This window comes from Corythoichthys intestinalis, chromosome 21 (genome assembly GCF_030265065.1).
Source record: "Corythoichthys intestinalis isolate RoL2023-P3 chromosome 21, ASM3026506v1, whole genome shotgun sequence".
NCBI lineage: Eukaryota > Metazoa > Chordata > Actinopteri > Syngnathiformes > Syngnathidae > Corythoichthys > Corythoichthys intestinalis.
In genome coordinates this window covers 7,317,048-7,333,480 of record NC_080415.1, presented here as the reverse complement: position 1 = coordinate 7,333,480, position 16,433 = coordinate 7,317,048, and the positions used below count along the sequence as shown (strand labels likewise).

Below are 16,433 nucleotides of genomic sequence, written 5' to 3'. Positions count from 1 at the left end.
GCTTGAGGTGTTTATTCACGACCGACGTGCAACCAAGCTTGGCATTGAAGAGACAGGACGGAAGAGTGTACGCTCCTTTGTTTCTTTGAAATAAGTCAATGTTTTGGACACTCTGGTGCGCTTTTTTGGCTTTGTGCCGCTTTCCCCGCTTGCATACAGAGCATCCGACATTCTGAACTTTCCGCGCATATATTTTTTTAACCCTTCATTAACAGTCGACGGGATGTTGTGCTCGTCGACGGATTTACGTCATCGATGACGTCGACTATGTCGACTAGTCGGGACAGCTCTAGTTTTAAGGCATTTTTGTGCAACTTGGGTGTTTACTCTCGAAGTAATTGTTGCCAAAAGCTTACCATTACACAATGTCATTGCCATTGTTTAGATGTTGGAATTTACTACTTGTTCACATTTGATGTGGAAAAAAATAGCACTAAATTACATTTTTGCACAGTAACATTTGATCTTTGTATACTTTAAAATTTTACTTATATATTTGAATAAAATTATCGGCGTGACATTATCGGTTATCGGGTGGAAGGGGCAGGAAATTATCGGTTATCGATATCGGTTGAAAAATGTATTATCGTGCATCACTAATTATATCCTGTTGTTCAATGTACAGTGCCTTGCAAAAGTATTCGGCCCCCTTGAACCTTGCAACCTTTCGCCACATTTCAGGCTTCAAACATAAAGATATAAAATTTTAATTTTTTGTCAAGAATCAACAACAAGTGGGACACAATCATGAAGTGGAACAAAATTTATTGGATAATTTAAACTTTTTTAACAAATAAAAAACTGAAAAGTGGGGCGTGCAATATTATTCGGCCCCCTTGCGTTACTACTTTGTAGTGCCACCTTTTGCTCCAATTACAGCTGCAAGTCGCTTGGGGTATGTTTCTATCAGTTTTGCACATCGAGAGACTGACATTCTTGCCCATTCTTCCTTGCAAAACAGCTCGAGCTCAGTGAGGTTGGATGGAGAGTGTTTGTGAACAGCAGTCTTCAGCTCTTTCCACAGATTCTCGATTGGATTCAGGTCTGGACTTTGACTTGGCCTTTCTAACACCTGGATACGTTTATTTTTGAACCATTCCATTGTAGATTTGGCTTTATGTTTTGGATCATTGTCCTGTTGGAAGATAAATCTCCGTCCCAGTCTCAGGTCTTGTGCAGATACCAACAGGTTTTCTTCCAGAATGTTCCTGTATGTGGCTGCATCCATCTTCCCGTCAATTTTAACCATCTTCCCTGTCCCTGCTGAAGAAAAGCAGGCCCAAACCATGATGCTGCCACCACCATGTTTGACAGTGAGGATGGTGTGTTCAGGGTGATGAGCTGTGTTGCTTTTACGCCAAACATATCGTTTTGCATTGTGGCCCAAAAGTTCAATTTTGGTTTCATCTGACCAGAGCACCTTCTTCCACATGTTTGGTGTGTCTCCCAGGTGGCTTGTGGCAAACTTTAAACGAGACTTTTTATGGATATCTTTGAGAAATGGCTTTCTTCTTGCCACTCTTCCATAAAGGCCAGATTTGTGCAGTGTACGACTGATTGTTGTCCTATGGACAGACTCTCCCACCTCAGCTGTAGATCTCTGCAGTTCATCCAGAGTGATCATGGGCCTCTTGGCTGCATCTCTGATCAATTTTCTCCTTGTTTGAGAAAGTTTGGAAGGACGGCCGGGTCTTGGTAGATTTGCAGTGGTCTGATGCTCCTTCCATTTCAATATGATGGCTTGCACAGTGCTCCTTGAGATGTTTAAAGCTTGGGAAATCTTTTTGTATCCAAATCCGGCTTTAAACTTCTCCACAACAGTATCTCGGACCTGCCTGGTGTGTTCCTTGGTTTTCATAATGCTCTCTGCACTTTAAACAGAACCATGAGACGATCACAGAGCAGGTGCATTTATACGGAGACTTGATTACACACAGGTGGATTCTATTTATCATCATCGGTCATTTAGGACAATATTGGATCATTCAGAGATCCTCACTGAACTTCTGGAGTGAGTTTGCTGCACTGAAAGTAAAGGGGCCGAATAATATTGCACGCCCCACTTTTCAGTTTTTTATTTGTTAAAAAAGTTTAAATTATCCAATAAATGTTGTTCCACTTCACGATTGTATCCCACTTGTTGTTGATTCTTGACAAAAAAATTAAATTTCATATCTTTATGTTTGAAGCCTGAAATGTGGCAAGATTCAAGGGGGCCGAATACTTTTGCAAGGCACTGTATACCGGCCGCATCAGTGCTCCGGAGTGACTGTGGACCATCTACAGCGCGCCGGTGTCGTTGACGTGTGGGCACTCCCATCAGGAGTGACATTTCACGCGGGTGGCTGTTTTTCGGCACAACGCCGGATATTTACAACGAAGTCCGCCAAACATTGTTACTAACTAGGCTGCTACGAACAACCTCGCTTTGACAATAAACAGCTGATTGAAATTAAGAGCGCTGTGTCATATGCTGGTGTTGTGTAGTAATGAGCAGACGTGACTTCAGCGGCGCTTGTTAACTTTTTTAATGCGCGCACACACTAGATATCATGAAATGGCACTCTAGATGTGCTACGTCCCATGCCATTGGCTACGTGAGCACAGAGTGATTATGGGTTACGTAGTCCATATACTACATCGATGAATTCTAAACTTTCATGACTGAATGGAAGTTAGGAAGGCCAAATCATTCCATACTAGTGACTACAGATAATGTTGCAAATATTGTTAATTCAGTACGTGACACAGATGGATTCGGACCACAAATAGGATGTCTTGCTTTTTCTCTTTTTTAAATTTTTTTTAACACATTTATTCGTTGGTGCTGTACGGTATCAATATTGTTGTTTTTTATTGTTGTTATTGTAAATTGGTTAAAAAAAAATTGGGGGGGCGCAATAATATCGCAATAATTTATGAGAATAATTATCGCACACTAATATTTGTTATCGCGACAGGCCTAGCTGACCACTGTATTTGCGGCGGACACGAGAAAATCACTTCTCAAAATGTCGAAGAGGCAGGCCTCACTGAGTAATTATTTCCGTGTTCCCCCACCCCCGTCAAAAGACAGACAGATGACAGAGACATCACCGGAGCTACCGAAAAAGAGGACTTTTGCTGAAGAGTGGCTGCAGGAGGTACCATGGCTAGAAGCAAATGATGCTCGCACGGAAATGTGGTGCAACATTTGCCGTGAGAATCCCAATGTCGCTAATAAGAGCAGCGCATTTTATGTAGGGTCAAAGAATTTTAGCCATCCAAACTTTGAAAAGCACGAAAAAAACAGAGCATGTGGCAATTAATCTAACTATCAATGTCAGACAGGACCCCACACGCCCTATGGACAAGGTGGCGGAATAAAGTTATTGTAGAACAGCGCCATGCGCTGACAAACGTGTTTTTGCCCGCATTTCACAAAGCTAAACATGCACGTTCAAGGAGCTCATATGAGGAGGACATCCCACTTTTACAAAGGCTTGGAGTTAATGTGAGAGCCGCATATGAATGCCCTTTATTTTGAATTAGTGCTTTTATGTTTATTTCTTTACATTTCACTTCAAAGTAATGGCAATTTTGTTGTTGATGTTAATCAAGCGTTAATTGTTTATATAATTAATTAAAGGTAATTGGCTCTATGTAAAGCTTGTCACAATTTTATCGCATCAGGCGGGTCAGCTCTCAAGCTCAATGAGGACCAAGTCACATCTCCAGGTCCTCCTCTGAGAACCTGGGCAAAAAAATTATGTGCACCCCTGCACATGACACTTAAATCATGTGGCGTCTTTAAAAACACCGTAAAATAGAATGTCCGGGTTATAAAATCCCGTCTCTCGCCCTCTTCGCACAGAGAGCGCCAAGTCAATAAAAAAAAAAAAAAAAAAAAACGCGGTGAGACGCAGACGAACGAAAAAACTAGAGGTGTGCAAAATTTCCGATTCTTAAGATTATTCGCGATTCGGCCGTGGAAGATTCGAAAACGATTCACAAACATCCAAATTCCGATTATTGAAATATGCGAAGTAAAGCGGAAGTACACAACACTCAGCGCGCCGCGCGGTCTTCGGGACGGAACGGAGCGAGAGTAGCTAAACATCATGCTTCCCAATACCCTGCCCCTCGGGTAATGCCAATGCTCAACTCACGGCTCTAGCTCAACTCATGCAACGAGATAAAAAAAACACAACAACATACCTGACTGCTGCCGAAAAGCTGCTACAAGTACATCCATATAATGTTACGGTGGATATCATTTATATAGGACTAGATGCATTATAGATTTGGTAGTGTTAGCAGCACATCTACAAAAAGCTAGATGTGTACGTTATAAACGGCCGCCATCTTAAAGCAGTACACTTCCCTGCAAGGCTGTTGTAGCGAACCTTCCAAGCAAACCTAATTAACTTTTTATTTAAAATACTCCTAAATCGGTAAAATATTGACTTGAATCTATCTTTAAAATAGTTTTAAAACTTTCACATGTCGAAAGTAGACAAAAGGGAAATTATGGAATAACGGGAGCAATTTTAACAAATTTAACGGTTGATTCACAACATTAAATTAATTCAATGTAGTTTAAAGCTGCTGATACAGAATGGGGACTGGAGTTTTTTATTTAATGGTATTTTTGTATATTTGTTTACTGCTATATGTTAACTTGATACTGAAATAGTAGTGTGGTTTAGCCTGAGAGTATTTTTGAACAATTTTGGAACTAATGTACAAAACATTAAAAAAATAAAATAAAAAGAGGGGAAAAAAAAGGAGGGGGGTGCATCAATAATTGTTTTATAATCGAATCGGAGCCTCTGAATCGTAATCGAATCGTTAGGTGCCCAGAGATTCCCAGCTCTAGAAAAAACCAAGGCAAGGATGCAACCACAAACTGCCAAATGGCAGGAAGTCAATATCTCTGTAAACCGACTTTAAAGACACAGCTGACAAGTTGGAATTGGATCCAGGTACGACATCGGGAACTCTTCCAACAGCACAATGTGACAAAATCATGCTAGTCGTTGGACTAGCTTCACTTGTATAGAGAACAGCTTTTTTCCCAGTCCAGCCCAACCGCGTTATCACCCCCAGCGTGCATTGCACACGTAAAACATGGCGCCCTCCGCAGGTTAAAACATGTACTAAATATTATAGATTTTTAAATCAATGGCAATATTTTATGTTTCTAATAACATATTTTAGTACAAGAGAACAATTGTTGCTTATTAGAGCCCACAAGTCTGAGTCCGTGGTTTCCTTAAAAAAAAAAAAAAAAACTGGTCTATTGCCAGCTGTGGTTGTGCAAATTCAGAAATTTGAACTCCTGCCATCATCCATTCATCGTTCGTTCCATCAATCAATGTCATTGAGAATTTGACAGAGCCTTCAGTTGACAGTTTTAAATGGGGGAGGGGCTTTGCGATGGGTCCATACGCCAAAATTGTCTCTCTGGCTGCTATTGATGGCCATAGACGTCCAATCCATTTGATGTTGGAGGGATGAACAGGAATTAACTTTAATTTAATTTAATTTTTTAATCTTAATTTTTTTACCACTATGAGCATAGTTGGCTTCTAAGAATGCAACAATACTCGGTTTTATATTGAACCGTTCGATACGCCCGCTTCGATTCAATACGCAAAAATATACGATGCAAATTAAAAGCTCCCAAAATGTATTTTCCGAATTTTTTCTTGCGTGCGCTCACTAATATGCCCGGGGTGCATAGAAAACTGAGGGCTTTGCCTTGAAAAGCTCTGAGACATCTCTTCCCCGCGAGCAGCCACCCCCACCCCCAAATCTGCATGGGGGGGCGGAGTGAAGCACACTGCATTTGTTTGTGGCAGAGGTAACAGACACGACAATCATGACTCGCGAGGAAAGACAGAAATTTGAGGAGGTGGCTTCAGCGTCGTACAGATCAACTGTGTGGCAGAATTTTGGGTTTGCTATCCCCTCTCGTGCATATTTCACAAAGACTGTCTTCCTGGAAATTTACAACGAAATTTGCAACGAAGTCCAACAAAACATTGTTACAGACTTGGCTGCTACGAACAACCTCGATTTGACAACAGACAGCTGGATACTCCGGGACACTGAGAGCTACATCACGGTTAGATTATGAGTGGCAAATTAAGAGCGCTGTACTATAAAGTGCATATGACACAAAAAAGCATGTTTATTTCATAATATACGCGGTATTTTATGCTCCTGAATGATAAGGACCGCTTGGATGTGTGTGGAAGCGATCGCTATATTTATTTAGTTTTTTGAATCCCGCGCCATGAAAATAAGTGACTTCCGGCTTCGGTCTTGCACTGAGGAGGAGGGCGCTGTGACGTGTACGGTAGAAGACGTCCTCTTCACCATACAGCGTACCGTTGCGTATGAGGACGAAGGATTCAGCTGATTTTGCGGATTAATACGTTTATTTTTCGCATCATGCCAGCCAAACGGCTGCAGAAAAATCATTCTGTATGAGGGAGAGGTGTATGCGCCTTTTTGTAGTTTCAAAAGGTTCCCATTCACCGTGGATATTTACTGTGGGACCATTGGACTTACGAGGAAGTGAGTAAACATCTTGTTTTGTATTATGTCAAATACGAATACAGCGATTACAAAGTAAACACTACAAACTTTCTTTAAATAAAGGACTACTTACGTTTGATCATTGATAGGCATGTAAAAAGCTGTCCTCATGCACATTAGCAGCACGTTAGCTGCACAACAACTGCAGCCACCCTCCTCCGGGGAACGAACTGTAAATTGCTCTCCGCCGGGCGGTTTGCCGATCCGCAAGGACAATCGACAACCTAGTCGTCATGTCAATAAATCCAGGCTAGTTATGTGTGATTTTCCGCTTCGAAGACTTTGAAACATCACTCGGTTCGGGTTAGCATGTCGGCTAGCTGTCATGCCTTTTGGTTTGTTTACATTCTCCGAAGCCTGGGAAGGGAAATGACATATGTCCGATTTAGGTGTCATAAAATATCGTTCGGGAGGTGCGACAGTAAAGGTGAAGTCGACAGTTTTGACCATTATGGAGTAATTTTGCCATGTCGTCAAGATGATAGACACGGAACGTGCACCCAGAAAAGACGTAAGGTATCGTGTCACCTCCTTTTTTAAATGCGTCTATTTTACCACAATAGACACGGAACGTGCATTCAAAAAAAGACGCAAATGAAACATTTAACCTTCAAACTATAGTACTCTGCGTTCGCAGTATATCACGACCTCGTGATACGAGCCTCTTCCCTGCCACACAAGAGCCTCAATTACTGTATTTAGCTCCAAAGTTTAATTTCTAAATCTAATTACTTCCTTTCTAGGTGCGTCTATCAAAATAGACACGGAACGTGCACCCAGAAAAGACGCGAAATATCGTATCGCTCCCTTTCTAGGTGTGTCTATTTTTTATTACGGAGTTTAAGTACGTACAGGACACCGTCGCCCTTAAAAATTAATCAGTCGCACAAATTGCTACACTCATACAATTAGGGTGATCCTACCTTGAGGTGCCTTCAGTCATTTTGGCTTTGCTTCAACCCTTCGCCTCCAGAAGCGGAGGTGAGGCCAGTCCCCTCGAAAACCGAGGTACGTGCACGCTTTGAATGGAGGTCCCCTCCGCTCCAGGAAACACCAGGTATGTCGCAATCCGGCCCTATGGACCAAATAAGTGTCAAGTTCAAAAATAGACCCTTAGGTGGGCATTTGTAAAATTACCCAAAAATAAGGAGAGAAGACACTCCGTTTTCTTGGCCAAGGAGAGCAAAGAGGGACTAGACAGAGGACTGCTAGATTACACTGTATAGTCACCAAAATTGATCTAAGGAAGAAAAACCCTCCTTGCGCTTTTTATTAGGGGTTTGTCCTAACACAGAAGGGTGCCGCCCTGAAGGGAGGGGGAAAGCAAGCTGGAGACACCCATGTGATTTTGGTTGGCTATGTGTGAGCATGTAGGTGGAACTAACTAAATACACGTGTGTAAGCAAAGGCACAGGTAAAGTGGTCAGAATGACCAGACACTTCAGTTATGCAACGCTGCGGCCATGGAAGATGTCCTCGAATGGAAAATTGTCCTCGAAAGTCTAGACGAAAGTCTAGACGTCAGGTGCTGAAGATGTCCTGGAAGGTCTAGTTATGCAATGATGCGGCCATGAAGCAAGGCAGTTGTCATCCCGACCCTCTTTACTCTTTGTAACACTTAAACATTATACTACAACCTAGGATAGCAAGCAATAATCATTTACTGGTTATATCAATAAGAAAAAATATGGCAATATGTATTATGTATGTATGTATGAGCACAAGAAAATATAATAATAATAATACATTTTATTTATTCAATCAAACAACCCTCGATAATTAACTCAACAGGAAATGACATATGTCCGATTTAGGTGTCATAAAATATCGTTCGGGAGGTGCGACAGTAAAGGTGAAGTCGACAGTTTTGACCATTATGGAGTAATTTTGCCATGTCGTCCTGAATAAATGCATTTTTATTATTTCATATTCCATTTAGCACAAGACTGTTATTTGTCATGACCATGCCATTTATTTAGCAATTGGGGAAAATACTTGGATAAAAAGAATATCCTGTAAAAATATTGAAGTAAAGAGACAGAAACAATGACATTTTGCAGCTCTCTTCGTCGTGTTTTCCTCGTTGTGAATAGTTCCCCTCGACGGGCTGACTGGTCCTTCTCAAGCCATTTATATAGCTATTGGGGAAAAATACTTTGATAAAAAAAATATCCTGTAAAAATATTGGAGTAGAGACTGAAACAATGATATTTTGCGGCTCTCTTCGTCGCGTTTTCCTCGTTCTGTATAATTCCCCCTCAATGGGCTGAATAGTAAAACCGATGAGCCCAGTCTACCGCTGACGTCATCCACCTGTTGGGGACGCTAAAGCCCTATAATGGTAGGCGTGGCTAACCGGCAGATTAAAAGACTAATTTCTCGTCATCTGCGCTTTGCTAAATTGTTGTATATAGTCGAATCGTCTCAAAATATGATTCTAATTCACATAATAATGCCATTTAAGACTTTTTTTCTCCTGTCGTATGCTCTTTAAACTCGTCCTGTTTATGAAAGTCGATTGTCATAAGCTGGTGTTGTGCAGTAATGAGCAGACGTGACTTCTGTGACGTTTGTTAATTTTTTTAATGCTCCGACAACACTCGCGCACGCACATTAGATATCATCAAATAGCAAACTAGATGTGCTACGTTAGATCTACCAAGTCCAATGCGATTGGCTACGTGGGCAAAGAGTGATCATGGGACACGTAGTATATATATCGGCTCTGGCCATTCACAGCTGTGTCTTGACACTCAGTGATACATGCTACATGGAATTTTTGGATCTAAAAGAGGTAAGTACGCGATAATATCATTAAAATCATGGCGTCTTTAATTCTGCTTTCGTGTGCTCTCACCTCCAGTTAGGGTTTTCCTGTTATTTTTTTTTAAATGCCCTCCTGTTCAAAATTTTTCTTCCCCTAGAAAAGCTTCTCTGGCAAGTTCCAAATTAAACGTCTGTCAATCATTGTTAACTTTAATAAGCAACTCCAGGGAGAGGGAGACGACGCGATCGGCTCGGACAGCTCATCCGTATTTTTTTAATTTAAAAAAAATCTGTGATGGACCGCTGTAATATTGAAGTTTTAAACATGTTACTTTCCCACTGAATTATTTTTAAACAAGAATAAAGTGGAAAAATGCTTGTTTTTATTAAATGCTTCATTGAGTGAGTTCACTCAAATCCGCTCAAGCTACTCACAAGTTGCCATAGCAACTGTTTAACAAGTTAAACGATGATTGACGCATGTGGCGCTTTGATGTTTCAGCTCCCAGGCGTCTCTGGCTAGATCAAACCTCAACTAACTTTAATAATCAACTCCAGTGCACTGCCTGACCAAGAAAAAGAGCAGGAGGGAGAGTGAGACTGCGTGATCGGATCGGGACAGCTCATCTGTCTTTATTTTCTAATTGGAAAAAAAAATCCGCGATTAACTGAGGGCACGAAATTTGAAGTGTATATACTTAGTCCTCGCTGATACTGATGTCATTTCATTGCCATATCGGTGCAACACTAGTAAATTGTAATTGCTGTATAGTGGTTGCCACCAGCCAGCCAATTGTCGCTTGTGTATTGATTACCACTAAGGCTGCAAAGACTTATTTACAAATCTCATTTGAGTTCATAAGTATTTGGCAGCTTCACGCCATGCTCAGTCTCTTGCTTTTCTTCGCCACTTTCGTCTTTGGTTTCTTGGGAAGTTTACTTTTGAGCATCTTGCCCTGCTTAGCTCTACTGAGGTGCATCGGCTTGGGTTTCGTGGCCTTGGGCGTTTTAGCGCTCGGAGCAGAAGGAAGAGCTTCGCCTCCTGGGCAGGCCTTGAAAACGTGGACGTCTTTGACCCTGCGACCCTTCAGCTCAGGGGGGTTGGCGCAGGTGGCTCGTACCTTTAGGTTGACTTTCTCAATCCAGCTAGACAGATGAAAAACATTAAATATGAAATTAAGGCCTACCACAAAATGGATAAACACGTGTTGAGACATACAGGCGTAGTGGCAGCAGAGGGCAGTCGCACATCAGTGGGTTATCTGCTAGGTTGATGACCTCCAAAGAGGTGAGCGGATGGAGGTCTGGCACTTCTTCCAGATTGTTGCCCTCCAGGAAAAGGCTCCTCAAACCTGAACCCAAGCCTGCCAAGGAGCTATGTGACATCTGGGATGTTAAAAAACAACAACAAGAAACCCAGGAATTGAGTGCCATATTACTGAGGTAGTAAAGTTATGATATCAGTAAATATTTGTATTAGGGATGTCCCGATCTGATCACGGCATTTTTGAGAGGATCAGAATCGGCTGAAAAAGAAAACGGGATTTTAATTTTTAAAATAGTATTTGTTTTTCAGCTTCGTGCTCATACAGCGTCTCACTCTCCCTCCTGCTGCTTTTTCTGGTCACCAGTGCAGTTGGTGTTTGGTACTTAAAGTTAACGATGATTGACAGGTTTGTAGCTTTGATGTGGCGAGTGAAGGCTCGGTAGCTCTACGAGCAAAGGCGCAAGTGTGTTAATTATCGTTTAGTCAATCTTTGTCGAGAAGCTGTTCTCGGTCGGCAGCGTTAGCGAATTTCAGTGGACTCGTGAACTAGAAAATGTAATTTCTGGAGAAATTGCGATGGTAGCTTTGCTTTCGCAGGTAAACCCGTTGGGGTCACGTCCTGCTGATTTCAGGTCACTTCCTGTTAATTTGGGGACATTTCAGGGTCATCATTGTCAATAGAATCGACATAAATGGCTGTGAATGGCTTGGCATTCCACTCACTTGGGCGCTAGTCGAATGTCAAAGGACTGTAATGGTAAGTTTTTGGTCAAAAATCACAACCACCAATGTTTTTCTGCCATTGAAAATGAAGAAATTTTGGCCATTAGAAAAAAATGTGAAGGTTTTTGGTGAATTTTAGGGGAACTGTAGGTTTTTGGCACATTCTGTATACATCTTTTACTCCCCTTTTGGCAATTTTTGATTTATGTGAATTGGATAAAAATTTGTACGACTACATTAACTCCCAAAAACGTATAAATATGTTCTATTTTTGTTTGTGTCCCAAAGATGTATTTATACGTCTTTTACGTTTTTTTTCCCCCACAAGAGACATCTGATTCAACTTGGCTCCAAAGCGAAAACGTTGAAAATCCATTTTAAAGCAATAAAACTGGCCACTGGAGGGCAGTAGCGCATTTGGTAAGACCCGCAACCCAATTCAACGGAACGAACGGCTGGCTGCACGGACGTCCAGGATGCCAGGCGGCGGATGACCGAACAGAATAACCGGGGGGATGCCAGGCGCTAGACGACCGAGCAGAACGACCAGTGCAGCGGACGATGCCGTTGAGTAATTGGTCATATTTTTTGGGTGTCATTCGAAAGATCGCACGAGAATTCCGGTCATTCCGGTATTCGAACAGTGTCGATGAGCCAAACACTTTGGGTTGTGCGGCGCGCTAAAGAAAGGCCATTGTGGGAAAAAACTTAGATGGCTGTTTTTTCATTACATGAAAAGTTAGCGTCAATTATATTAAAGTATGGCTGATGCAATGAAAAATGTGGGTGCGACTACATTTTATGCTGGTGCACCTTAAAAAAAAGTAACTTCTTGCACTGGTGTACCTAATTGTGTAGCCTTGTCAATATACAGGCAGTCCCCGGGTTACAACGTACTCGACTTTTCGCGATTTTGACTTTACATCGCTGGAGTCCCGCCCGCCAATTTGTCTCCAGTAGTTTATTTTTTTTCTTAGTTGCACAAACAGTACCTTATTGTACCTCACAGTATTTTTTACTTTACACTTTTAATATGACGTGTTCTTTCCTCGAAGTTGTTCAGCTTCACAGACATCAAACAATTGTGCATTTTGAAACTTAATTCACTTTTGACAATTTGTAAAGCTGTAACACATACAGTATGTACACTTATGTTCAATACGATATGCATTTTAACATTAAAACATGACACAAAGCAACTGTTCAAATGTCCATGTAGTCTGATCGATATGTAAATTTACTAGATTCAATTAGCCTAATTTACCTAACAAAAATCCGCTAGCTTAAATGCTCCCAATTCTAACGTATCTACTATTCTCATAGCAAATCGCTCACACGTAACTCCACAAACTGTAGCTGTAGACTTAATGACAAATGCATACACAAACATACACTACGGTTCAAAAGTTTGGCTGAAACAACTTACAGCCATATGTGGGCCAAACCAAAGCTTAACTGTCTCTTATTCATGTCAGAGACGAGTCTGCTCCTCAGTCATAAAGCGACAGTCCAGCGAGACCCAACGCTGCCACAAGAGGACAGCGTATCCTCCATCATTCAACAAAATATTATACTTTTGGACTTTCGATATTTATTTTGGTGTACTTAAAGTGCGTACGACAGGAAAAAAAGTCTTAAATAGGATTATTATGTGAATTACAATCATATTCTGAGACGATTCGACGATATACAACAATTTAGCAAAGCACAGATGACGAGAAATTAGTCTTTTAATCTGCCGGTTAATCACGCCTACTATTATTAGTATTATTATTTAGCGTCCCCAACAGGTGGATGATGTCAGCGGAGTCACTATTTCATCTGATTTAGTATGCAGCCCATTGAAGGGGAATTATTCAGAACGAGGAAAACACGACGAAGAGAGCTGCAAAATGTCATTGTTTCAGTCTCTCTACTCCAATATTTTTACAGGATATTCTTTTTATCCAAGTATTTTTTTCCCCAATAGATAATAGATAATAAATGGCATGGTCATGACAAATAACAGTCTTGTGCTAAATGGAATATGAAATAATAAAACTACATTTATTCAAGACGACATGGCAAAATTACTCCATAATGGTCAAAACTGTCGACTTACGATATTTTTTATGCCACCTAAATCGGGCTTATGTCATTTCCCTTCCCCGGCTTCGGAGAATGTAAACAAACCAAGAGGCGTGACAGCTAGCCGACATGCTAATCCAAACCGAGTGATGTTTCAAAGTCTTCAAAGCGGAAAATCATACATAACTAGCCCGGATCATTTCACATGACGACTGGGTTGTCGATTGTCTTTGCCGATCGGCAAACCGCCCGGCGGAGAGCAATATACAGCTCGTTCCCCTGCTACTACGGACAGGAGAGCTCACCGGGGAAGCAGCTGGACAATGTCCACTGAACAAACTGGCCAACTTCGGAGGAGCGTGTAGCTGCCAAATGGTCGACACGAATATGGCAAAATAATGCTTTACTACACGGCGAAGTCGTAAACAGCGAGAGACTCCATGGAGGAGGGCGGCTGCAGTTGTTGTGCAGCTATCATGTCCAGCTAATGTGTATGAGGAGAGCTTTTTACATTCCCATCCATGATCAAACATAAGTAGTCCTTTATTTAAAGAAAGTTTGTAGTGTTTACTTTGTAATGGCTGTATTCGCAGCTATTTTTAACTCACAGTTGCAATTTCTGATCGGTAGGAAAATTTGACAGAACACCGGCCACATGAAGAAGGGAATAAGCAGGGTATAGTGCTCTCCCGGCGGGGGGATGTGCGATAAGCCGCCGCTCGTTGGCCGAGAGGACAAGGAGCATGTCAGCCACAAAATGCAAGCCACCTACATATTAAAATGATCCTAGTATTTGACATAATACAAAACACGATGTTTACTCACTTCCTCGTAAGTCCCATTGTCCCACAGTAGTCGGGCTTGTTTTGGCCAAAATCCACCGATGAATGGGAACCTTTTGAAACCCCAAAAAGGCGCACACGCCTCTCCCTCCTACAGCAAGATTTTCTGCAACCGTTTGGCTGGCGTGATGCGAAAAATAAACGTATTAATCCGCAAAATCAGATGAATCCGCAGTCCTTCTCATACAACAGTACAGCTGTATAGGGAAGAGGACTCCTTCCTCTGTACACGTCACAGCGCCCTCTTTCTCAGCTAGAGACTGTTGACGGAAGTCGCTCATTTTCATGGCGCCGGATTCAAAAAACTAAATAAATATAGCGATCACTTCCACACACATCCAAGCGGTCCATTTCATTCAGGAGCATAAAATACCGCGTGTATTATGAAATAAACATGCTTTTTCGTGTCACAGGCACTTTAAAGGGTTAATTCGGACCCACGCGGAAATTGTTGACGTCGCCAGCGTAGGAATGGAACTCGTTCGTAACCCGGGGACTGCCTATATATCTCAATTTTAATTTTTTCAAATATCATTCAGGCCATATATATATATATATATATTTTAAACATGATATACACACTCTTAAGGCTGTGCAATTGGGCCATTAGTTGAAAGTGGTGTGTAAACAATATAGCGGTGCCTGCCATTGACTTTACAAACTCAAAACCATGTTGTACAAACGTTTTTAAATCAGTAAACTAATATTTTGTTGTTTGACAACAGTTTTCTATAACTGTTTCACATTTGTGTGGCATGAAGTCAACCAACTTGTGCCACATTTCAGCTGTTATTCCACTTCAGTATTCCTTTTAGACATTCCACAATTCATTTACATTTCTTGGTTTTGCTTTAGAAACGGCATTTTTGATGACACCCCTCAAATTCTCGATTGGATTAAGGTCTGGGGATTGGGCCAGCCACTCCATGACATTCACTTTGCTGGTCTGGAACCAAGTCTCATTTTTACTCGTGTGTTTGGGGTTCATTGTCTTGTTGAAACACCCATTTCAAGGGCATGTCCTCTTCAAGTATTTTCACATATACAAACCAATTGCACAGCCTTCTGAGTGTGAGAATCTACTGCACCTACAGGTAAACTGTTAGTTGGTTGGTATCTTAGCTAACTCACCTTCTCCAACCCCATGTTATCCAAATAAAGCTCCCTTAGTGATATTCCCAAAGGCTGGAAAGCATTTGGTCCCACCCAGCGAATGGTGTTCCCCGACAGCCTGAGGTCCTTCATGTTTTTCAACTTTCTCAGGGCTTCAGTAGGCACCTCTTTGAGCTTGTTGCCAGCCAGGTGGAGCGTATCGAGGTCAGTGGCCTGCTCCAAAGCCTTAGGTGACACGTGGTCTATGACATTCCCAGTGAGGTAGAGAGCTCTGAGGCCCTCGGCACCGTTTAGAGAGTTGGCTTCCAGCTTGGCAATGGAGTTGTTTTCCAAATGAAGCGCGAGAAGGCCCGGAAGTAGTTTAAAAGATCCTTTTGGGAAGATGGTGAAGTTGTTCTTCTCCAGGTGCAGGTAAGTCAGCTGTGGGAGTCCTGTGGATGACAGTACACCCAATTAAGAGTGAGTGGAACTCAGGGGTTTCAAATAGGGTTGTTCCGATCATGTTTTTTTGCTCCCGATCCCGATATTTCCCGATCCAATTCCAATCATTCCCGATAATTTTTCCCCATCATATATATTTTGGCAATGCATTAAGAAAAAAATGAATAAAACTCGGATAATATATACATTCAACATACAGTACCTAAGTACTGTATTTGTTTATTATGACAATAAATCCTCAAGATGGCATTTACATTATTAACATTCTTTCTGTGAGAGGGATCCACGGATAGACTTGTAATTCTTAAAGGATAAATGTGACTTTGTATATTGTGACTAAATATTGTCATCTAGTGTATTTGTTGAGCTTTCAGTAAATGATACTGTAGCCATTTAACTATTCTGCCCAAATGCATGATGGGAAGTGCAACCATGACTGTGCGTATTGGCACCAATTGATATATCTTCTCTGCGTTGGGAAATAACATAAGGTGTAAAGAAAATGATCTACTACTATCTTTCTTCCCCACATTGCTTTCCCACGATATTGCTGATTGTTGAGAGAGGGATTTTAAGGCTTTAGCCATTTAAATAAAGGCTCCAAAGACTGCCAAAATTCACTCTACTCA

General features: G+C 41.5%; 1 protein-coding gene across 3 annotated transcripts in view; it reads right to left on the bottom strand.

Annotated features, from left to right (window-relative positions):
* Positions 1 to 8,726: 8,726 nt before the first annotated feature.
* Positions 8,727 to 16,433, bottom strand: part of chadlb (chondroadherin-like b) — a 34,667-nt gene continuing 26,960 nt past the window's right edge. For all 3 annotated transcript variants that reach the window (XM_057826486.1, XM_057826487.1, XM_057826488.1), the window contains 3 exons: positions 15,382 to 15,794; positions 10,571 to 10,737; positions 8,727 to 10,497 (listed from right to left, as the gene is read on the bottom strand). In XM_057826486.1, coding sequence (XP_057682469.1) covers positions 10,227 to 10,497; positions 10,571 to 10,737; positions 15,382 to 15,794 — 851 coding nt within the window. In that variant the 3' untranslated portion in view covers positions 8,727 to 10,226. The remainder of the gene's footprint in view (positions 10,498 to 10,570; positions 10,738 to 15,381; positions 15,795 to 16,433) is intronic.